This window comes from Rattus norvegicus, chromosome 1, assembly GCF_021556685.1.
Source record: "Rattus norvegicus strain SHRSP/BbbUtx chromosome 1, alternate assembly SHRSP_T2T, whole genome shotgun sequence".
Lineage (NCBI taxonomy): Eukaryota > Metazoa > Chordata > Mammalia > Rodentia > Muridae > Rattus > Rattus norvegicus.
In genome coordinates, this window is record NC_141534.1 from 94044990 (window position 1) to 94067997 (window position 23008).

Below are 23008 nucleotides of genomic sequence, written 5' to 3' on the forward strand. Positions count from 1 at the left end.
TAACCTGCACCACCCTACTGGGTCAAGCTGGCACCCAGGGCCCACCTCTCCCTCTCTGTGGGAGAAAAGCCAGAGGCCCAGCCACTGGAAGGGAAAAACTGTGCTGTTGCCTGTAACCTGCTCCTTATATACACTAAATTAAACCTGGTATAGTGGCGTGGGTTTGTAATTCCGAGCACTCAGGAGACTGAGGCAGGAGAATTACAAGGTTAAGACCAGTCTGGGCTTATGATGAGACCTTGTCTCAAAACAGGGGGTTGGGAGGAGGCAGGGGGGTGAGGCAAAGGCCTGGCTCCTTGGGAATCTACCCTCAGGACGCTCTCTTTGTTGGACGTGTGTGTCCATTTGAGTTTGCAAAGCGCCACTGGCTTAGACCTCTATGTCTGTGACGGGCCGGGCATGCTTGGTCGCTCACGCTCCAAACATGCTACATGTAAATGCACTGGTGGGAATAAATTCAGACCTCGCACATGCTGTGTTGTTCACATATGCACATGCTCTGGTGTTCAGATATGTTAGTCCACCTGCCACCTGCCCCTCCCCCCTCCCCACCCCCAACAGCAGTGGTTCTGCTCACATTGCTTGCTCTGTGGAGCGAGCATGCTCAGTACAGGCATGCTGGTTCTACACATGCTCAGCCCATGCTTGCCAGTGTGGCCACACACTCATGCCCGAGTTTGTGTGCACTGCATGCTAAGTTGTCACCACCGGAAGCCCATGCCCCGTCCCCAAAGGAACATACCATCTCATACCACTCTCTTAGCACAGGCTATACAGACAATTATTTACTTATAATCTTGGCCCCTTTGTGGGGTGGGCCAAAGGTCTGGGCCCAGCATGCACCCCCACTTCTTTGGGGCCCGATCCTCCCTCAGCTCTGCTAAGTCCACAGGGGCCAGAGTGTCAGACCAGTGGAAGTGGAGGTAGCCACAGGAGTGTAGTAGAGAGTACAGAGCCACAATGGGATAGACAGAAGCAAGGGCACAGGGACAGCAACCAGGACCCAGTGCTGAGTCCAGGGGGGCCCAGAAGGCTTTGGCCTGTCCATCGAGATGAGCCTCAAAGCAGGCGGCAGGCATTGCCCACACTGTCGGCTGAGGTGTCAAGGTTGTGGCTGTACGGGGATTCCCAGTCTCTCAGGAAAACAGCCTCCAGCTGGCTGCGCAAGCCACCGTGCCCGTTCTGTGTCACCAGCAGGGAGGTGCCTGCCGTCTCTGTGAAGTAGCTTCCAGACCAGTTGGAGGTTCCTGGGAGCAAGGGTGGAGTAAGGGTCTGATGGGAGGCCAGGCCCTAGTGTCTAGGCCTTCCCTTCCACGTGCCCATGGCACTGGGGGCACTTACCAATGTATGTGGTGCGTTCAGTCACCATGTACTTGTTGTGGTTGACGCGGGCATAGGGGATTCGAGCTTGGGCCTCATCCGCAGGGACCACAAACAGTTTCTGCAGGGGAGGGAGGATGGTGAGGCTCAAGGTGCAGGAGGGGTAGGGTAGCTCTGAGAATTCTGGGGTGGCAGGGTAGGCACGTGAATGGTATCTCCAAAGGGCACTTGGCTGCTTCCTGGGATGGGTGGATCCTTGGACTGAAATAAGGACGGGTGCAGCTGCTCCTCAGTAAACAGCAGCTGAGGCGGGGTGGGGGTGGGGATCCAGACCTGTAATGGCTCTTGTTCCCTTGTTCCGCCCTGAAACCCTTTTTCTAGAGAAAGTCTGTTTCTGCTTCTGTCTTTCTCCCTTCTGCTTTATTTTTAAAAATGTTAAATTTGTGTGTAGGGGAGAGAGAGAGAGAGAGAGAGAGAGAGAGAGAGAGAGAGAGAGAGAGAGAGAGAATGTGTGTACACACTCCTGCTCTGCTCACAGGGGCCAGAGGAGGACATGGGATTCCTTGAAGCTGGACTTACAGGAAGTTGAACTGTCAGACATGGGGTGATGAGAGCCAAAATCTGGTCCCCCTGAAGAGCAGTCAGTGCTCTTAACCTCTGAGCCACCTCTCACCACCTCTTCACCAGAAGGTCAGTCTCAAACACCAGTATACGATAGGTGCTTTCTCTGTGTCAGTCTCACCCTGTCCCACCCCTCTGCCTGTGACTCCCCACCTCAATGATAAACTGTCTGTGCCCCCCAACCCCCCATCCCAGGCACGATTCAGTTTCCCCTTACAGCTGCACACACTGGGTCATCGCTGTCGTAACATTCACAGTTCTTGGGGATGTGTTCCCAGATGGTGGAGAAGGGGTACTCTGGGGTGGGTGCTTACCACCTGGATGTCAGAGTGGGTATGGTTGTCACGAAGGGCAGCCAGGGAGAGCAGGAAGGACCGCATGGACGGCTCGGAGTGTCCCCAGCAGCTGATGAGCAAACGCACTTTGACGCCTCGTTCATACGCAGCCCGTCTTAGCCCATCATCAATCGCTGGCCAGAACCTGAGGGGCAACAGGGGAGGGGTTCAGGGGAAAGAGGTAGCGCTTTCTAATATTTCCGTTTTGTTTCTTTTGAGACAGGGTTTCTCTGCGTAGCCCTGGAATTTGCTCTGGCTGTCCTCGAATTCTACAGAGATCCATCTTCTTCTGCCTCCTGAGTGCTGGGATTTAAAGCATGTGCCACCAGTCCTTGTTTTTTTCTTATTAATTGTTAAGAAGATTTTTTTTTCTTTTTTTCTTTTTTTCGGAGCTGGGGACCGAACCCAGGGCCTTGCACTTGCTAGGCAAGCGCTCTACCACTGAGCTAAATCCCCAACCCAAGAAGATGTTTTTTTATTTAAAGAATTTAATATTGCTTGGTGTGGTAGCTCGTTTCTTTAATCCCAGCACCTGGGAGGCAGAGGTAGGAGGATCTCTGAATTCAAAGCCAGCCTGGTTTACAGAGCCAGTTCAGGCAAGGCTATACCCTATCTCAACTTTTTTTTTTTTTTAAGATTTATTTATTTCATATATATATATATATACATATGTATATGCATATATATATATATATATATATATGAATGCACTATAACTGCCTTCAGACACACCAGAAGAGGGCATCAGACCCCATTACAGATGTGAGCCACCATGTGGTTGCTGGGATTTGAACTCAGGACCTCTGGAAGAGCAGTCAGTGCTCTAACCGCTGAGCCATCTCTCCAGCCCCTATACCCTGTCTCAAACAAAGCAAAACAAAAACAAAAAAGTAACTTAACATTGTTCTAACTATGTGTAGCTGTGTTTGCACGTAGTTGTGAGCGTGTGAGTACTAATGCTCCCGAGAGACAAAGGTGTCAGATCACCTGGGAAGAAAGTTAGAGACGGCTGAGCCACTTGACATGGGACTGGGAACCAAACTCATGTCCTCTGAAGGAGCAGCAGCTGCTTTTCCTGCTGAGCCACCTCTAGCCCCAAAGGACGCACGTATTTTTATTCTATGTGTCTGAGTGTTTCACCCTCATGTGTATATGTGCATCGCCGTAACAGAAGCATTCACTCTGAGCTTTAGGGATTTTGGGTTCCCAAACCAAGTCTGGTCTCCATCATCCCACCTCGAGCCCTCCTTCCAAAGATGGGGTTACAGCATGCACCACCATGCCCGATTTCCTCTCATCTCGTACACGTGTGTGTGCGTGTGCGTGCACGCACACACATGTACATGCATGTGCATATGCGTGTTTGAGCCACCTGCCATGGGTATTAGGAACTAACGTAGGTTTTGGGCAACAAACAAGGCAGCAACCATTCTTTTTTTTCTTTTTTTCCGGAGCTGGGGACCGAACCCAGGGCCTTGCGCTTGCTAGGCAAGCGCTCTACCACTAAGCTAAATCCCCAACCCCTGGCAGCAACCATTCTTAACTGGTGAGCCATCTCTCCAGCCCCAATCCACCGTATTTTTTAGACAGGGTCTCTTGTTGAATGAGGAACATGGAATGCCCCAATTCAGCGAGGGTGGCAGGCCAGTGACCTTCGGGACTCCTCTGTCTCCGTTCTCCTGTGTTAGTCACGCCTACCTTTTTTCTGAGATGCTGGGGATCCAAACTCAGGTCCTCACACAAGCACGCTGAGCACTTTACCCGCCCGACCTTCCTGTCTTATCTCTGACCCCACATTCAGTCACCCCGTGCCCCACCCCTTTTTGATGACATTAGGGACAAGAGCTCTGTCAGTGGGTATGACCCTTGTCTCCGCACCTTCTCTTGTATCTGCTCTCCTGCCTGGGGCTCCTGCTTGCCCTCAGAGCCCCCTCCCCTCACAAAGGCTCCCTGTCCCCCGGGGCCTGCCCCTTCCCAGCGTACCTGCGTGGATGGGAGAACTCCATGGTGGGCAGGTAGTTCATAACTGCAATGTAGATGAAGCTTCGGGCGTTGTCCACCACGCTGAGCAGTGCCTTCAGGTCTGGGGTGCGGCCACCTGGACACAGTGGCGGGGGTGCACTCTAGGGTGAGGGGACAGTCAGAGGCAGTGTCATGGTGGACTCCAAGTAAGGAGAGTTCATCATGAAGCAGGCAGGCCCTATGGAATTCACTAAAAACAGCCTCCGTGAAAGGGAAGCAAGCGAGGAAACAGGCTCAGAAAGGGTAAGCTACTTGCTTAGGGTCACACAGCCAATCAGTGCAGCCTGGATTGACTGCTTGATTCCAGAATTCATACTCTGAGGTGGTTCCTGACCCAGCAGCAATAGTAGCACTTTTTTTTTTTTAACTTGGAGACTTGTTTAAAATGCAAATTCTCTTTTTCTTTCTTTTTTTTTTAATTTTTTTTCAAGGATTTATTCATTTTATTATATATAAGTACACTGTAGCTGTCTTCAGATACACCAGAAGAGGGCATTGGATCTCTTTACAGATGGTTGTGAGCCACCATGTGGTTGCTGGGAATTGAACTCAGGACCTCTGGAAGAGCAGTCGGGTGCTCTTAACCGCTGAGCCATCTCTCCAGCCCCCTCTTTTTCTTTCTTAATGTATGCATATGTACGATGTACGGTGTGTGTGATAAATGTGTGCTTGCATATTGAACACGTGCCACAGTGTGTGTTGGCCCTGGCCTCCCATCTTGTCTGAGGCAAAATCTCTTTGTTTGCTGTCATACCTACAGGGGTGCTGGGATTACGGACCTGCACTTCTATGCAGACTTTACGTGAGCTTCGGGGGTTTGAACTCAGGTCTCGTGCTTCCATAGTGAGGCTGGGTGGCTGTTTGGTTTTATCAGAGACAGGATCTCATATAGTTTAGTTTGGTCTCTAACTTACCCTATAGCTAGAATGACCTTGAAGTCCTGATCCTTCAGACTCCATATATCTGTGGCTAGAGTTACAGGCATGAGCTGCTTTGCCTGGCTATGGCTAGGGTTTCAGTGAGTCCTTCAGGCAACCGGCAGAGACCTTTGCTACATTTATATTTTTCTGTCACATCAGCCCTGACCAGGCAAGCCCTCATGTGTCAGGGGTCATGATAGTCCCTTTGCTTGGATCACAAAGGAAACTGGGACTCTAAAAGTAGAAGTAGCCATGGAAAGGGGAAGCATTCGTTTCTAGGAAAAACTGCTTACAAAGGGCACCGAAGATCACACTTCCCTGCATCCTGCCTGACCCTCCGGCATCTCTATAGAGTCCTGGCTGTCTTCGAATTTGCTGTATAGACCAGGCAGGCCTTGACCTCACAGAGATCCTCCTTAGTGCTGGGATTAAAAGTGTGCACTATCATGCTTGGCCAATAAAAAAAATTTTTTTGAAAAAATGAAGACTCGGAATGATAGCCCATACTTTTAATTCCAGGGCACAGGTGGCAAAGGCAGATGGATTTCTGGGAGTTCCAGGGTAGCCAGGGCTACATTGTGAGACCCAAAACAAACAAAACAAAGAAAAAAAAGCCCCTTTGAAATTGTTTGACGTCATCCTCAGATACATAATCAAGGCCAGCACTAGATGCGTGAGACTCTGTCTCAAACTAAGTCTAGGAACCCGTGGAAAGAGCTATCCATGGCTGTATCAGGCATCGCCAAGGGCAGAGAGGATCTGAGCCCAGGCGCACCTCACACAGAGGTTGGAAATGCCCGGATATCCATTTTCCAGATTAATCCAATGCTGGGGGAGCTTGAGACGCTGTTCAGGCTTTGGACAAAGCAAACTGACCAAGAGTAAAGTTCAGGCTCCCTCCCCAACAACCAACAGGCAGGTTAGATGTAGGTCGCCAGTGATGACTATGGACAAAGGCAACGGTGTGAGGCCCCATTTCCCCCAACTTACCGCCAGGTAGGCCAGGGCTGGGGTGCCATTGAGGCAGATCTCCATCGGTGTTTCTTGGTTGTACCGGGTGTCAAAGGGCCGTGGCCAGGTTGAAGGGATGGAGCTGCCTGCCTGGCCCAGGAACCAATAGGCTTCAAAAATCTTGGTGAGGTCGCGAGCCAGGCAGCTGCAGTTGTACATGACCACGCCCAGCTCCTTGACCTGTGGGAGGACAGTGCTGAGCCTAGGGATGCTGGCCCGGTGCACACAGACAGCAGGGATGCTCCAGTTCTATTTATGTCCTCAGCCAGTTCCTCTCTCTGACCCTCAGTCTGTCCTGCACCTCCACGCTGAAGAGCTAACATCCTAGAACTTAAACATACAGCTATAAACTTGTTTTGTTTTCTTGTGGTACTGGGTATGGAACTAGGGCCTTGTTCTCTTCTTTTTTTTTTTTTTTTTTTTGGTTCTTTTTTTCGGAGCTGGGGACTGAACCCAGGGCCTTGTGCTTCCTAGGCAAGCGCTCTACCACTGAGCTAAATCCCCAGCCCCCCTTGTTCTCTTCTTGCTCCCGCTCTGTCCCCTTGCTTCCCCTACCCCATGTGCTCATGGCTGACCTCTACTTCTCTACTCTCTCTTTCCTCCACTTCCACCTCCTCCTCTTCCTCCTCCTCCACCCCCTTCATTCTTTTCTCCTCCAATAAACCTCTCCCATGGGGACAAAAAGAAACTAGGACCTTACCCAGGAGGGTACACTGCCACTGAGCCATAGCCCAGGCCCTCACCAGGGGATTCTAAAGAATTTATTTATTTATTTTATATATATCACTGTAGCTGTCTTGAGACACACCAGAAGAGGGCATCGGATCCCATTACAGATGGTTGTGAGCCACCATGTGGTTGCTGGGAATTGAACTCAGGACCTTTGGAAGAATATTCAGTGCTCTCAGCCGCTGAGCCATCTCTCCAGTCCTACAAGGGGATTCTAAATATGTCCTTTACTTCTGAGGTACCTACAGCTCCTACCCTTTAAAACTGTTGTTTTGAGTCAAGGTCTCACTGAGTTCTTCTGGCTGGCCTTGAACTTTCAATCATCTTGCCTCAGACTCCTAAGGAATTGGGAGGCGGGCCTGCAGCACCAGGTCCTGTGAGCTCTGTTTCCTAGGCCTTGCCCTGTGCCAGCCAGCTTCGGCTCAGTCTCAGGTGTTGGCTCCTCAGATTAAGCCAGGTAGGAAGACAGACACACGGGAAGACTGTCCTCAGCATATCCCCGAATCATTCTTGAGACTAGGATTTATTGGGGTAAATTAGAGTCACCTCCTTTCCTTCACAGCACTGCTAGAGTCGGCCCCTCCTGTGTAGTACCTGCCAAAGCGTCCGTCAGATAAGCTATCTTATCTCCTTCGGGGACGCCTCCCGAAGACCCCAGATTGGATCAGATGTTTCTTTTGGACCGCTGCAGTCAGCCCACCTCGTTCCCCCACTCCAGCCCACCTCTGCTTGAGGCTCCTTAGTCCACCCTAGATCCTCCACCTCAACCTCCTGATTCCATCCTTGACCTGTCTGCCCTCGCCAGCTTCCAACCTCACCTCCAAGCTCCTGCCTACATCCCCCAACCCCCAACTTACATCTCCATTCCATCTCAACTTTGACCTCTATGTACTTACAGCACTATCCCGGCCTGGCTTACTCCCAGTACCCCCACTCCAGCAGGGTACTCTGTCTACACCTCTTCTTCCCACTCTACCCTCTCTGCCTACCCTTTCTAATCCCATCCTTAACCATCCTTTCAAATCTCTACCTCCCCATTTTCCACCTACACCCCCGGTTTGTACCTCATCTTTGCCGGTACCCACACCCTATCCATGACCCCGGTCCCACCCTGATGCAGGGTGACTGTTATCTCACCCCAGCCTTTGCCCATTTCTTCCCTAGTCTGGCCCGGAGCACTCTGGGATGTGGCAGCCTGATGGCAGGCCAGGCTTCACACGGAACTGCACATTCAGGAAACCTACCTGTTATCTGATGTGTTCAGAGTTCCCCAGGTAAAAAATGGGTTTCCAATACACACAAGAAATGTACAATGAAGGTCAGGTGAGAGAACGGGACTTTGAGTACTCTGTGTCTGGGCAGCTGCTAACAGGACCAGGGGGAACCCTAGGCTGCAGCAGGAACAAGGCAGTTGAGGACTGAACTGTAGGGATACATAGGGGAGGTTCAGGAGGAGGCAAGGAATGTGGGCAGGATACAGACAGACCTGGGTCAGCGATCGCCAGTCCATGTTGGCACTGCCCAGGTAAAAGTGGGTCTGGTCCACCACCCAGAACTTGGTGTGCAGGACACCATGGGTCAGCTTCTGCATGTCCACCATGCGCACCTGGGCACCTGTGGTCAACAGGGGCAGCAGTCAGAGGCCAGCTTGGGCAGCCTCAGGCCCGCCAACCCTGTTGTTGTCAGCTTACCACTCTGTAGCAGAGACTGCAGATCAGCCAGAGGTCCGTTGGGTTTGCTCACAGCGATGCGAACCTTTACACCTCGAGGTGCCAGAGCCTGAAGCTGCTGAAGAACCTCTTCACCCTGAGGGAGACAGCTGCTGAGAGGCTGGGCCAGCCAGTGCTCTAATATCACCCTCAAAGCTGCCCCATAAGAATGAACAGGCTGGGGGTTGGGGATTTAGCTCAGTGGTAGAGCGCTTGCCTAGCAAGCGCAAGGCCCTGGGTTCAGTCCCCAGCTCCGAAAAAAAAAAAAAAAAAAGAATGAACAGGATGGGTCAGAGAGATGGCTCAGCGGTTAAAAACATTGACTGCTCTTCCAGAGGTCCTGATTCCCAGCAACCACATGGTGGCTCACAACCATCTGTAATGGGATCAGACGCCCTCTTCAGGTGTGTCTGAAGACAGTGACAGTGTACACATAGAAAAAATAAATAAATCTTTAAGGATGAACAAGCTTCACCTTACACTAGAGGACTTATAGATTACAATACTAAAACCCTTCACCCTTCTTTCTTTCTTTCTTTCTTTCTTTCTTCCTTCCTTCCTTTCTTTCTTTCTTTCTTTCTTTGTGTGTGTGCACACGTGTGTACGGTGTTGGGGATGGAACTCGGAGTCTTGCATATAATAGGTAAGTGCTCTAGCCCAGAGTTATATACACACTCCCCTTCTTAATAAAGATATTATTTTTGTGTATGTGTGTGTGTGTGTGTGTGTGTGTGCATATGTATGTGTCTGTGTGCACATTGGCGTGTGTGCATACATGTGCATGTAGACATCAAAGGACAACGGTCAGGGGTCAGTTCTCTCCTACTGTGGGTTCCTGGGATTGAATTCAGGTAGTCAGGCTCGTGTGGCAAGCAATTTTACCTGCTGAGCCAGCCATCTTACCAGCCCCCACTTTCCTACTTTCGTATAACACAAGGTCTCCTTATACTGCTCGTGCTGATGACAAACTTGATATGTAGCTACAGCAGGACTTGAACTTGAGACTCTCCTGCCTCAGTCTCTGAGTAGCTGGGACTCTCTATCACCCTGCAGCACAGGGCTCAGCTTGCATCTGTGCTTTGATGTCCTTCAGTGGGAGCCTGCAAGAGGTGTGAGCTTATACGGTGTGTGTGGGCATGTGTGTATGTGCAACTGTGTGTGTATGCACGCATGTGCGTGTGTGTGTGTATGTGCAACTGTGTGTGTACATGCCTATGCATGTGTGCATGTGCAACTGTGTGTGTACATGCCTGTGCATGTGTGCATGTGCAACTGTGTGTGTACATGCATGTGCATGTGTGCATGTGCAACTGTGTGTGTACATGCATGTGCATGTGTACTTCCCTGCTTGTGAGAGGTCTTGCTATGTAGCTCAGAATGGCCTGGAACTCTATCTGTTCCTCTACACCCCTTCAAGCTTCCAAACTGTTGGGATTTCAGATGAGCGCCCTCACGCCAAGCTTACCAAGCATCTTCCTTTTTCTTTTTTAGGTTTCTCGAGGCAGGGTTTCTGTGTGTCCCTGGCTGTTCTGGAATGCACTCTATGAACCAGGCTGGCCTGGAGCTCACAGAGATCTGCCTGCCTCTGCCTCCCCAGCACTGGAATTAAAGATGTGCGCCGCGGCCACCACCACCACTGCCTCCAACGCTGCTTCCCAGCAACAATAAACATTCCGAAAGGGCAGCGTCTGTGCTAGGCACTGGACTAAATTTGCACAGATTAACCCACTGCATCCTCACAGGAGCTCAGCAGTGTTGCAGATCAATGTTTGCAATTTTCAGATAAGGTGAAGGAAGTCTGGAGGGGAGGGGACCTGCCTAAGGTCACACACAGCAAGGGAGGTGGCAACCAGGCTTGGGTTGGGTTATAACTTGTTCCTTCTTTGTGCGAAGGATTCAAGATGATGTCTGCAAACCTAATTCCTTATAACCAAAGTCGCTCCTGGACATTCAGAGGCTTCCAGATAATCAGGACACAAAAGCATCACCCGTAGTCCAGATGGGTGTATGAAGACAGCTGTCACTAAACACCTGTGTCCATCTGTCTCCAGGATGGCAGGAAGTCATCCCCCCCCCTGTCCCACCATTCTGTCAGCCCTGGGGGAGGGTGGGGAGTTGGGTGAGAAGGGAGGCTTCCAGGTACCTGCTGGGCAGAGGGCTCTTGCGTGTGGGTATCATTGTTTGTGAGAGTCCAGTAGAAGGACGCGATGTCCAGGCTGCTGTGAGCACCGGCAAGGAGGCCCAACCAGGCCTGGCTGGTAGAGGGGTTGCTTGTGGTGGCATTGGGAAACTCCAGCCCCTCGGGAATGCTCTCCACCAGCACCGCCCTGAAGGTATAGCGGGATATCTGTCAGTCACAGAAGGCCAGAGATGACAGGTCGAGAAAGGACTCTGCAGGTCCCCAGATGTGGTTGTATATCTCACTGGTCTGTCTAGAGGTGTGGGAGGGGCGTGTGTGTGTGTGTGTGTGTGTGTGTGTCCGTGCATGCATGCCCATGTATCCACAGATGTAGATGGGAGATACTGTGCCCATGTGTTCACAGACCTGTATAAAGGATGATGACGCTGTGGCTGCCATGGAAACAGAAAGGAGGGGGGTAGAGTGGGCATGGACGTGGGCAACCAAAATCCCCTCATCACAGCACTGGGTGCACCAAAGCACCCTGGTGCTCTGGTTGCAGGCTTAGTGTCCCTGGGCTGGCAGGACCCCTCCCACCCATAATCCAACTTCCCTTCCACTTACTCGCAGGGGTCATAGCAGGGGGCTGGGTGCTGATTCGGGCCAAATAGATGTAAGTCCCCGTATTCCCATAGAAACAGCTGAGTCATCAGGGCACCGAAGCCCACTACCGCCAGGATAAGGACAAGGAGGACCCAACGGGCTTTCTGCGTAGGGTGGGGAAGGAAGCTGTCAGCCAATACAAGGTGGTCACTACAGTCTGAGATAGTTCACAGGGAGCAGCTTAGTCCTACCTTCTCTGCTGCCTTCCATGCCTCGATTTCATTCATGGGCAGTTCTCCCGCAGGTTCCTCAACAGGAACCTTCAGCTGTGCGATCAGGGATGACGGGGGAGTGGAAATAATAGGGTGATTTGGTGGTCTCCTACCCTTCAATACACCCAAACCCTCCCCACTAGGCATCCCGTCCTCCTACCTCCTGGTACATCAGTTTAGGCTTCATATTGCCTGGCAGCTGGGGGCCTCTGCAGAACGGAGGCGGCAAGGTGGGTGTGTCAGGGACTGGAAACAGGGGGAAACAAAAAGCAGGCACTATGTGGGACGTTCTGGGCTTTTAAGGGGCATCGAAGAAAGGGGATGTGTTTGGGCTTATGAGATCCACTAAAAACCTCTTTATTCCCCCATAATCACGGGGGCCCTTGGCCCTGTGCCCATCACCCCAAAAGGAGGAAACTGTCCGCTGGTCAGCAGGGATGTTGAAATCCCTCTCGAGGTCCAACGCCTCTGTTTTTTTCCCCCACTCCTGTCCTATCGTCCTGACGCCTTTCAAAGCGTCCAGCATGTCCGTCATTAGTACCCACGTTGCTCTCTATCAGCATCCCTTTTTGTTTCCTGCTGAGCTCGAATCTAAGTAATTCCAAAAAGACAGTCCTAGCTGGGGGCCCGGGGAGCCCGGAATCTCTGTGCCTGGTTTTTCTGTCTTGGGATGACTCACGGAATGCTTCAGGTGGAGCGTCTGCCTAGTCCCAGGTACCTACCTGACCAGACATCTGAGGCTTACGCCCCAGGGCCATCGCAGCCTCCCGATACTACCCCCCGCCCCCCGCTTCCCAGCCCCCTACCCTAAAACGACACCGGTCTTACTCCGACGTTGGCTGCTACTTCGGTGGGGCCCCAGCTTCTGCCTGAGCAGCTGAGTAGGGGCGGGAGGAAAGAAGGGGCGGGACCTCCACGGATCACGCCCACTGCAGCGAGGCGTCTGCGCAGTGTGCACGTCGTCGGCTGACTCCCCGCAACAGGGGAAGGGGTGGTCCTGAGTAACCTGGTTTGGGTGGAGAGAGAAGCACTGGGGGATGGGCTTCACCGTACGCCACCCCAGTTTCCTCGTCCCCCGACACCCAGAGAGAGATCGATAAGTCACGGAGAAAAAGGAATTCTTATCCCTTTTCTGATCTACAAATGTGAATTTTTATACCACGGACTCTTAGTTAAAAACAAATCATGAGATTAATCTTTGAAGACGCTTGAAGATAAAATGGGGAGTTCAAGATTGAATAATGTAACTGCAAGCTCAAAAAAAGACAGCCCACGTAATGGGATGGGAGAACAGTCGGGGACTGACGGCCACAGAGGTGGTGGGTTTTCTGGCAGTCTGTTGAGATGACGGTATTTCCTTTAAGTCAATTTATATTTTTAGAGATTAAAAATTGAAAAAGAAAAATCCAAGGCTTCTGGATTTCATTCTATCCAAGCAGGATTTTTTTAAAAAAGTAAACTACTTATTTATTTAGGACTTATGGGACAGGATCTCATAGAGCCCAGGTGGATGCACTGTACAGACTTAAAGCTAGAGAAATAACAGGTGACCCCTCTCATGACTCTCCTCCCAAACACAGAGGAAGTACAGAGCCTCAGTGCTATTGCACCACACAAATAGCCCTCTGTTGCTGTCTAGGGATGGCTCTCTTGGTTTGTGTGTGTTGTCTACCTAGATCCAGGGCTCTGCAAATGCCCTGCCAAGGGGCTATGTCCTCAGCCTGCTTGCTTGCTTGTTTGCTTGCTTGCTTTCTCTCTTTCTTTCTTTCTCCTTCTTTCTTTCTTTCCTTCTTTTTTTTTTTAAGATTTATTTATTACATATATGTGCACTGTCCCTTTCTTTAGACACACCAGAAGAGGGCATCAGATCCCATTACAGATGGTTGTGAGCACCATGTGGTTGCTGGGATTTGAACTCAAGATCTCTTGAAGATCAGTCACTGAGCCATCTCCAGCCCCCACCCCCACCCCTAGCCTGCTTTCTTATTAACTATTTTGAGTGGGTAGTGAATTTTCCACAAGGTCTCATATTATGGCCCAGACTGGTCTGTAACTCTCTGTATAACCCAGGTTGGCTGGCCTTTCAACAATCCTCCTGTCTCAGTCCCTAAAGTGCTGTTATTATAGCCCCTCTTCCTATATAACAGGGAGACTGAGGCAGAAGGATAGCTATGAGGTCCAGGCCAGCCTGGGCTGCAGAGAGGCTGTCTCAGAAAAGAAAAGAAGAACACCAGGGTCCAGGAGGCAAGGACAAGGGCCAAGGTTAACTGAGGCTGAAGGGAAGAATCCCACAGAAGAAGACAGAGTTCCCACCTTAGAGTGGGTGGAACTCCAGGGTGGGGGAGGGGAGGAGAGAGAATCGGTTGGCTATAATTCATTCTGAAGGCTTTGATGAGAAATGTTTTCTTGAAGAATATAAAGTTGGAAATGGGGTGTGATGGCATGAGTCTGTCATCCGGGCACTCTGGAGGTGAAGGTAGGGGTTCATCAGGACCTCAAGGTTATAAAATCAGCTACATAAGAAGAGTTTGGGTCAGTGGTTAAGAGCGCATGAAACTGCTCTTCCAGAGGGGTCTGAGTTGGTTCTCAGCCACCACAGAATATGTCCACATCACTTGTAAACTTTAGCTCCTGAGAATCTGATGTCCTATGTGCACGCGCTCGCGACACACACACACACACTCACACCAGTTTTTGTTTTTGTTGACAGGATTTCTCTCTGGAGCCCTGGCTGTCCTGGAACTCACTCTGTAGACTAGGCTGGCCTCTGAGCGCTGGGATTAAAGGCATGTATCGCTATGGCCAGGCATAAATAAATCTTTTAAAAAATTAATTTAGCAGGGCATGGTTGCACCCACTTGTTATTCCAGCATTCAATAGTTTGACGCAAGAGAACTGATGAAATCTGAGTCCAGCCTGGGCTACAAAGACCCTGTATCTCAAAAACAACTGTTAGATTACTTTAAATACTATTTTTATTTAATTTCTTTACAGTCTTTATCTACCCTTATCCTGTGTGTGCCATGTGGACATCAGAGGGCTTCCCACAAGAGTCAATTCTCTTTTTACCGAGTAGGACCAGCAGATTGAATTCAGGCCGTGAAGCACACTGAAAAAAACCTTCACTCGTGGAGCGGATCCAAATGCCCATCATTCTATGGTAACTAAAGTGTGATTTGGCTCAGGCTCCTAGTTGGGGTGTCCCTTTACCCCATCCCATTTCCGTAAGACCTGCAGCCTCAGCTGGAGCAGGAGTCCGACCTGTCCCGGGGTGTCAGGGGTCAGGACAATATGACTGAGGTCACCAGACTCAGCCAGAGGCTGGTATTACTCCACAGCCCATGCCGCCTCTCTGCAGGTATTCCCAGGCCCAGTTCCTCCATTAGGCTCCAGCATGGTCAACACAGTTGATCTTCTGGCCCGGTTTCATTTATATATATGGGGTTCACCCCAGGCAGGAAACATACCTTCTTCCTGTCCACAGAACAGCTCCCAGTTCCTTAGCCTGTGGTCCTGTCTGTATCCAGGTGAGACATCACAGTCTGCACACAAGGAGGAAACAAAACTGGATGGGGTTTTTAAAAAATGATTTTACGGGGCTGGGGATTTAGCTCAGTGGTAGAGCGCTTACCTAGGAAGCGCAAGGCCCTGGGTTCGGTCCCCAGCTCCGAAAAAAGAACCAAAAAAAAAAAAATGATTTTACATGTATGGGTGTCTGTGTATCATATGTGTACCTGGTGCCCAAGGGAGCCAGAAGAAGACACCTCTTAGAACTGGAGTTACAGACAGTTGTGAACTGCCATGTGGGTGCTAGGAATTGAACCCTGGTCCTCAGGAAAAGCAGCCAGTGATTTTTTTTTTCTGTTTGTTTTGCTTTTTTGTTTTACGAGACAGGGTTTCTCTGTATAGCCCTGGCTGTCCCAGAACTCACTCTGTAGACCAGGCTGACCTTGAACTCACAGAGATCTGTCTGCCTCCTGAGTTCAGAGATTAAGGGCATGCACCGCCACTTCTGGCTGGCAGATTTGTCTAATTTTAAAATTACATTTATTCATCTGCGTGTGTATATCACGAATAATAAGGACTTCTGAACTAGAGTTCAAAACTCTAAACTATCCCGCTCCTGCTCAAAACCTTTCTGACACCCCACTGTCCTTCTTGCTGCGTTCTGTTGACTTGTGCCAATTTGGCTGAGGCCTGGCTGTCTCTGCTGGGTTGAGCCAGGTCGTGCCACTGCCTTTGATCCGTGTTTGCTATCCTGACTCTACAGAACTGGACTGTTGATGTATCCATGAAGTGTTTGCGAGTGGATCGAGCTGCTGCTGCTGACCTGTGAACTGACCTGCTGATTTCCTGACAATGAAGATGGGATTTGCTCCCAAAACCCTTCTTAAACTGGTCCACTTCCCCCGTATCCTTTCTTTCCTACTACTTCTGGTGGGTGGTGGGCTAGAAGGGAGGACAGAGCACTTAAGAACCATCATTAAAAGTAGGCTTTGAAGACTTAAAAGTTACAATGTCCCATAGGAACCGGCCTGGCCCCTGTGGACCACTGCTAGCTTTAGTTTCCCTCTCTGAGTCTGAATCCTTGTCTCCAGTTCTCTATGTCCCCTTGCAACTTTAATTTTTTCAAACCCTATCTTTAATGATGGTTCTTAAACATTTTTAACCTCCCTTCTAGCCCACCACCCACCAGCAGTAGTGGGAAAGAAAGGATACTGGGTCGGGGGTGAAGTGGACCTGTCTAGAAAGGTTCTTTGGAGCAACTCCCACCTGTGTTGTTTGGAAATCAGCAGTTCAGATCCTACGTTAGCAGGCAGCAGCTGCAGCAGCTCGATCCACTTGCAGACACTTCACAGATACACCAGCAGTCCTGTGGGGACAGCAAACACGAATCATCATCGGTGGCATGACCTTGGTGGCATGACCTCGGTAGCACGACCTAGCAGAGACAGCCAGGCCTCAGCCTCTGCTCAAGTCAGCAGATGGGACCAGGAGAAGTTCTCAGCTGTGCCTCTCTCAGGGAAGAGAAGATCAGCAAAGAGGTGAGAGCCACAAGCTGTGCACAGTTAGTTCTACCACCAGCCTAACTCAGCCTCCATCACTGTCCGTCCAGTCCTATTTATCCCTCCAAACATCACACGTCCTCCACGGGTCTTGTCTCAGCACCTGTGTTTGCCTCAGCTGACGTCACTCTGCTAATCAGCCCGAGTCCTTTGATGCGGCAAGAAATTGCAGCACACCGCCAGAAGCTTTTGGTGTGTTTCTATGGAGTCCCGACAATGTAAGGTGGACCAGTACATGTGTGTCCTTAACAAGGATTCCTTATCATGTATGTTTTATGCAGAACATCCTTTCTCCAGTGTCTGTTTCTTTTTCTTTTCTTTTCTTTCTTTTTTTTTTAAATTTATTCTACATAAGTACACTGTAGCTGTCTTCAGACACACCAGAAGAGGGCATCAGATCTCATTACAGATGGTTGCCACCATGTGGTTGCTGGGAATTGAACTCAGGACCTCTGGAAGAGCAGTCAGTGCTCTTAACCACCAAGCCATCTCTCCAGCCCCTGTGTCTGTTTCAGTGAAACTTTCCTCCATGAGTTTGCCTTAGTCTTTCACCTGCGTCCACTTTAACAGGACATCCCTTCATGTGTTTGCCCCAGCAAAACACCGTCCAGCACTACTGACCTTCCAAAGAACCCTTAAGTTTCCACTCCACCCCTGAACTCCAGCTCTGCAAGTTTCATGGCCTACTGTCCCCACAGACCTTCCATTCACCATGTATCTGGTTCTCCTTAGCATTTCTCCTAAATCTGTTCCTTTTCCAGGAAACTTCTCTCTTTAATTCTGGGCCAGATCTCCCCCAAGAGAGCAAGGCAGCTTACTCCCTCACCATCCCTCACACTCGGTCACACAGTTCTTGAAGGAGACTACACATTCAGCTTTTGGGTCCTCTACCTCAGGCCTCCCATTCTATCCCCAGTTCTCTACCTGAACTTCCAGTATCTTAACCCCAACCTGTCTGGGCTATTCCTGCCTGTTGATGGCTCTCCCTCACTTGTTTAGAGCTGTGAGCCCTCTAGGGACAGGGCTAGGCTGTTTTAGTCACCCCTGCGCCCCAGCACCTGCTCAGTATCCTGTTCATCCATCTACTCACGCAAGTAAATATGTCCAATGACTTTATTGAATAAGCTTTACTCCTGAGACAGTACAAAATGTTGTTATCCCAGCACCTGGGAGGATGAGGCAGGAGGATCAGGAGTTCCAGGCCAGTCTGAACTACAGGATGAGACTTGGTCTGAAAAACAAAACAAAACAAAAACAAAACCAGAGACTGGAGAGATGGGTCCGTGGGTAAGTGTGCTGGCAGCCCAAGCTTCAAGGTCTGTGTTTGAATCTTCAGCAACGATATAAAAGCTGGGTGTGGCGCCTGTAACTCTCGTACAGGAAAGACAGACAGCAGGGTTGTTGGGCTTGCCTAGCTGAGCTCAAGGTTCTGTGAGAGAACTTGTCTCAAGGGAAAAAGCAGACCATGACAAAGAAGGCCACAGTTGGATGCCCTTCTTTGGCCTTTGAGCATGTGCACACACATGCAAATACTTTCACATGCACAAGCCAACCCAAGAACCCCTCAAACCAACAAAACTACACAGTCTTTTTGGTTTTTTGTTTTAGTCAGTCAGGGTCTCTGTACCTCAGGTCAGCCAAGAATTCTTGGTCCTCCTGCTTCAGTCTCTAGATGGCTGGGATTTCAAGTCTGCATCACCACATGGAGTGGTTGTACATGCTTGGCCCAGGGAGTAGCACTATTAGAAGGTGTGGTCCTGATGGAGTAGAAGTGGCCTTAATGGAGCACGGTGTCACTCTGGGCATGGGCTTTAAGACCCACATCCTAGTTGCCTGGAGGTCAGTCTTCTACTAGTAGCCTTCAGATGTAGAACTCTCAGCTCCTCCTGCACCATGCCTGCCTGGATGCTGCCATGCTCCCTCCTTTATGATAATGGATTGAACCTCTGAACCCGTAAGCCAGCTCCAATTAAATGTTCTTTTTTATAAGAGTTGAGTGTTCACAGCAGTAAAACCTAACTAAGACACAACATATACACATGTATCCCACATATATACGTGCATAGGAAATCTCTCTCTCTCTCTCTCTCTCTCTCTCTCTCTCTCTCTCTCTCTCTCTCTCTCTAGTTTCTGTGTATCATCCCTGGCTGTCCTGGAACTCACTGTGTAGCTGAGAATGACCTTGAGCTCCAGATCCTCCTCCTTTCTCCATCTCCTAAGGGCTGGTGGGATTACAGGTGCCTGACATCACACTAGACTCTGAAACCACAAACTGACCATGCATTCTGCACCCCCCAACCTATCAAATAATTTACTTGCTTATTGTCTCTTATGCCATCTAGACTATAGACCCCATAAGATCAAGGAGTCTTTGTGTCCTGGTCACTTATCTGTGCATATGCCAGTGCCTGGCACAGTGTTGAACACTCAATAAACCTTTAGGAAATATGGTGATCAAGTAACTTGTGCATTCTTTTCTTCTTCTTTAACATTTTTTTCTTTCTTTTCTTTCTTTCTTTTCTAACAGGAGGCAAGGGGATCTGAAGTTCAAGGTCATTCTCCCTAATTAAGTTCAAGGCCAGCCTGTGCTACATGAGATATCCCCCCCCCAAAAAAAAAACAAAACAAAAAACAACAACACCAAAACACCAAAAACCTAAAACAACAACAACAAAACTAAAAAGCCTTTCGTAAGACAAGTTGGGTGACTAAGTAACCTCTCTCCATGGTTACTCTTCACTACAGAAGTTTGATTTTTGTTTGTTTTGAGACAAGGTCCCACTCTTTATACAGTCTTGGCTGGCCTGGAACTCCCTAGGTAGACCAGGCTGGCCTTGAACCCCTAGGGATCTAGACATCTCAGTCTCCTTAGTGTTGGGCTTAAAGACGATTGATGACACATGCTCAGTTTCCTGCTGAGGTTTGACTAAGGGGAGAGGTTCCTGCTTCCCGCCTCTGCCTACAGCCCAACCCCCATTCTAGAAGTTCAGGGAGAACTAGTTCTAACCGATCTACAGTCTCCCCTACCCAAACCCTCCTTAGTTTCCACAGCACTAGCTCCCTGCTCTCACTGTGGGGCTCGAGGGTCACACAAACCAACAAAACAAAAGGACTAAGGGAAGAAGCAAGCTTGCCCATAGGTCCCAGGCCACTGTTTTGGGTCCACGACCACGACGTTGCAGGACTGTTGGCAACTTGGAAAGCCCAGGGTGGTTGAGGTGGCAGTGTGGGCTCAATGAACACATTGACTTATAGAATAATGAATGAATGCACGCCAGGCTTGGGGACAGTGCAGTGTGTTATGTGTTGGTTCATGTATGTGTGAGGATTGTGTATGTACATGTGTGGAAGCTAGAGGTCACGTTCAAGTGTTTGTTTACTCTTCACTTATTATTATTATTATTATATTGAGATAGGGTCCTACCCACTAGCTTTGGCTGGCCTGGAACTAGGTATAGCTATGTAGCCCAGGGTGGCGTGGAACTCATAGACCATGCCTCTGCTTCTGAATGCTGGAATTAAATATGCCTGACTCATTCTTTTTTTTTTTTTTAAGACAGCATCTCTTACTGAACCTGGAGCTCACCGATTTGACAAGGCCAATGAGATTGAAGAATCTGGTGCTGGAAAGGTGGCTTAGTGATTAGAAGTCCTGGTTGCTCTCACAGAGGACCTGGGCTCAGTTCCCAGTGCCTACCTGGTGGCTCACAATTTTCTATAATTGTGGTTTCAGGGCATTGAATACCCTCTTCCAAGCACGTGTGTGGTTCACAGACATACATATGTGTAAAACACCCATATACATTTAAAAAAACACAACTCCAAACATTAAAAAAAAAAAAAATCAAGGATCTTTCTATCTCTGCCTCCTCAGTCCTAGGACTGCGGATATGGGCCACCACATGTGACTTTTTACCTGGACACAGGAGACCTGAACGCAGGTCCTCATGCTCCCACACCAAGTGTTACCCACAGATCCATCCACCCAGGCCCATAGCTTACAACATAGTGACGATTGTCCCAGGTGAGGGCAACATGGTCAGTAACAAAGTAACAATATTAGCTCAAATGCCACAGTAAACTGTGTTACAAGTTAATTAGGGCTAGTTTGGTGGCCAAGGCCGGTTGGGGGTTGGTCTGGTGCCTTTATGTTATGTATTCATATGCTAAACACTGGCCCCCAAGATCTTGCCCCCGACAAGGTGATCCTCAGTTACACCAAGCAATGCTACGTAAACCCTGCTTCCCAATTTAAAATTAATTGGTTCATAAAAGACTAGAGCCTGCAACTGGGCAATAGGGAGAGAAAGGGGGCCCTCGAGATCAAACGAGAGGTCTGAGGAGAGGCCAGGGTAGGAAAAGAAAGGAAGGAAAAAGCCAAAGGGAGGAGGAGGCGGTCAGGAGAGGGGATGGACCATGAACACGTGGTCAGGAGAAATAGACCCTGAAAGTAACCCCAGCAAGATTGAAACAGCAAGTAACATGGAACTTAGAGTGGAGATGTAGGTTAGAACAGTTCCAAAACCTGCCCAATCTAGGCTTACAGCTTGTAAATAAAATGCCAGGACAGTGTGTCTTTTACACAGGCTAACCAGAACACAATAATTCATTTTACAAATGCCTATAAGCGAAGGCAAGAGGATCAAGAGTTCAAGACCATCTTTGGCTAGATATGGAATTCAAAGCCTGCCTAAGCTACACAAGGCTCCAGCAACAAATGAACAAAAGAACAAATGCTTGGGGGCTGGAGGGATGGCTCAGCGGTTAAGAGCACTGACTGCTCTTCCAGAGGTCCTGAGTTCAATTCCCAGCAACCACATGGTGGCTCACAACCATCTGTAAAGAGATCTGATGCCCTCTTCTGGTGTGTCTGAAGACAGCTACAGTGTACTTATATATAATAAATGAATAAATCTTTAAAAAAAAAAAAAGAACAAATGCTCAGAATCTTCATGTTTTCCTGGTACGTGTGTCCCCATGTGCTTTTGTTGTTGTTTGAGTTTCATGTAGCTCAGGTTGGCCTCGAACTTGTAATATACCAGAGGATGACTTAGAAATTCTCTTGTACCTCCTAACACTGAGTTCACAGACACACAAACTGGTGGCTACTGTGAATTCTACAGATGGAAAAGCAGGGATTGGAGAGGCGTAATTTGGTGACCAGGGTTTCCCACAGGTTGAGACCCTGGGATACCATAGGCTATAATATCCCACAGGATGGACATATGTGAAAGGTAGCCACAGAGGGGAAAAGCTATATGGCTAGGTGGCTCCTTATGGGGAATGCTGGATATAGAGAGGTTAGGGGAGAGATGGAGACACCAGGGCAATTTCAGGGTAATCTAAGGGAAGATGGAGACAGGAAATACAGGAATAACTGGTATGAAGAAATTTAGGGGAAACGAGGGTTTCATGAAGGGGAAATGACAACAAAAGAGATGTGTGGGTGACTAAGACGACAATGACAGAGAGATTGACTCAGCATGCTTGTGATTGTTGCATTCAGGAGGCTGAGCAAACTGAATCAAAAATTCAAGGCCAACCTGAGTTGCCTTAGTGAACTGGATGCCAGTCTCCCGCGCGAGTACCCATCATCAGTGCGAAAAAAGATAGAAGAGTAACCAGGGGAGCACTGGGAGCAGCAGGGGCGTGCGCGAGCTGACGTGAACTGGGGTTACAAAGAGACCCTGTCCCATAAAAAGAGAAAACTGCGCATATAGGGCCAATCAGGGCTTAAGGGGAATGAAAATGAAAAAGAGGACAGTGCTGTGCTGAGGAGATGGTGCAGCAGTTTAAAGTCCTTATTGCTCTTCCAGAGGACCTGAATAGAAAACCCAGCAATCGCAGGGAGTGGCTCACAATCATTTGTAACTACAAATCCATGGAATCAGACGTCTTCTGATCTCTGGCAAATTGTGATCTCACAGATACACAATTAATTAGAAACAAAAATAAATTACTTTTTAAAGGAGAGGCGATGTGAGGAAAGTCCGGGCGTCAGAAGCGGGTGGTGGTGACGATTTAAGTGGGGTATGATTTAAGAGAAGGAATGGGAGCACCTAAGTGGGCCAAGGACGATATAGAAGAGATGCACTACAGACAAGAGGGTGACACAGAGAGAGCAGCCGAGGTGCTGCTCACCACATCGCACAGTACCTGCACGTCACAGTCTTCTACTCCAGAACCTAGCCCCGCCTTCCTGCCCACCTGTGCGCAGGCGCATTCGCGTTAGACTGCGGGCAGGGCAAAGGCTAGACCTGATCGTTTCTGATTGGCGGCGT

The 23008-nt window shown here is 49.4% G+C and overlaps 1 protein-coding gene across 9 annotated transcripts; it reads right to left on the minus strand.

Annotated features, from left to right (window-relative positions):
• Positions 1-759: 759 nt before the first annotated feature.
• On the minus strand, positions 760-22928 carry Pld3 (phospholipase D family, member 3). Of its 9 annotated transcripts, none has more exons than XM_087568995.1 (16): positions 22884-22928; positions 16435-16534; positions 15293-15326; positions 15129-15203; positions 12490-12667; positions 11822-11907; positions 11641-11715; positions 11411-11553; positions 10811-10994; positions 8650-8764; positions 8445-8572; positions 6209-6409; positions 4260-4399; positions 2256-2421; positions 1342-1441; positions 760-1247 (listed from the first exon to the last, which is right to left on the minus strand). In XM_087568995.1, exons 6-16 carry the CDS (start codon positions 11846-11848, stop codon positions 1060-1062), a joined length of 1467 nt encoding a protein of 488 aa, XP_087425121.1. In that variant the 5' UTR covers positions 11849-11907; positions 12490-12667; positions 15129-15203; positions 15293-15326; positions 16435-16534; positions 22884-22928; the 3' UTR covers positions 760-1059.
• Positions 22929-23008: the final 80 nt, after the last annotated feature.

What these genes read in the sequence shown, in the direction of transcription:
- Pld3 (XM_087568994.1), bottom strand. Translation starts at nt 11,848, where the DNA reads ATGAAGCCTAAACTGATGTACCAGGAG. An exon ending in CTAAACTGATGTACCAGGAG is followed by an intron (nt 11,716 to 11,821) that starts GTAGGAGGACGG and finishes CTGATCGCACAG; the next exon opens with CTGAAGGTTCCTGTTGAGGA. An exon ending in GCAGTCTCTGCTACAGAGTG is followed by an intron (nt 8,573 to 8,649) that starts GTAAGCTGACAA and finishes TGTTGACCACAG; the next exon opens with GTGCCCAGGTGCGCATGGTG.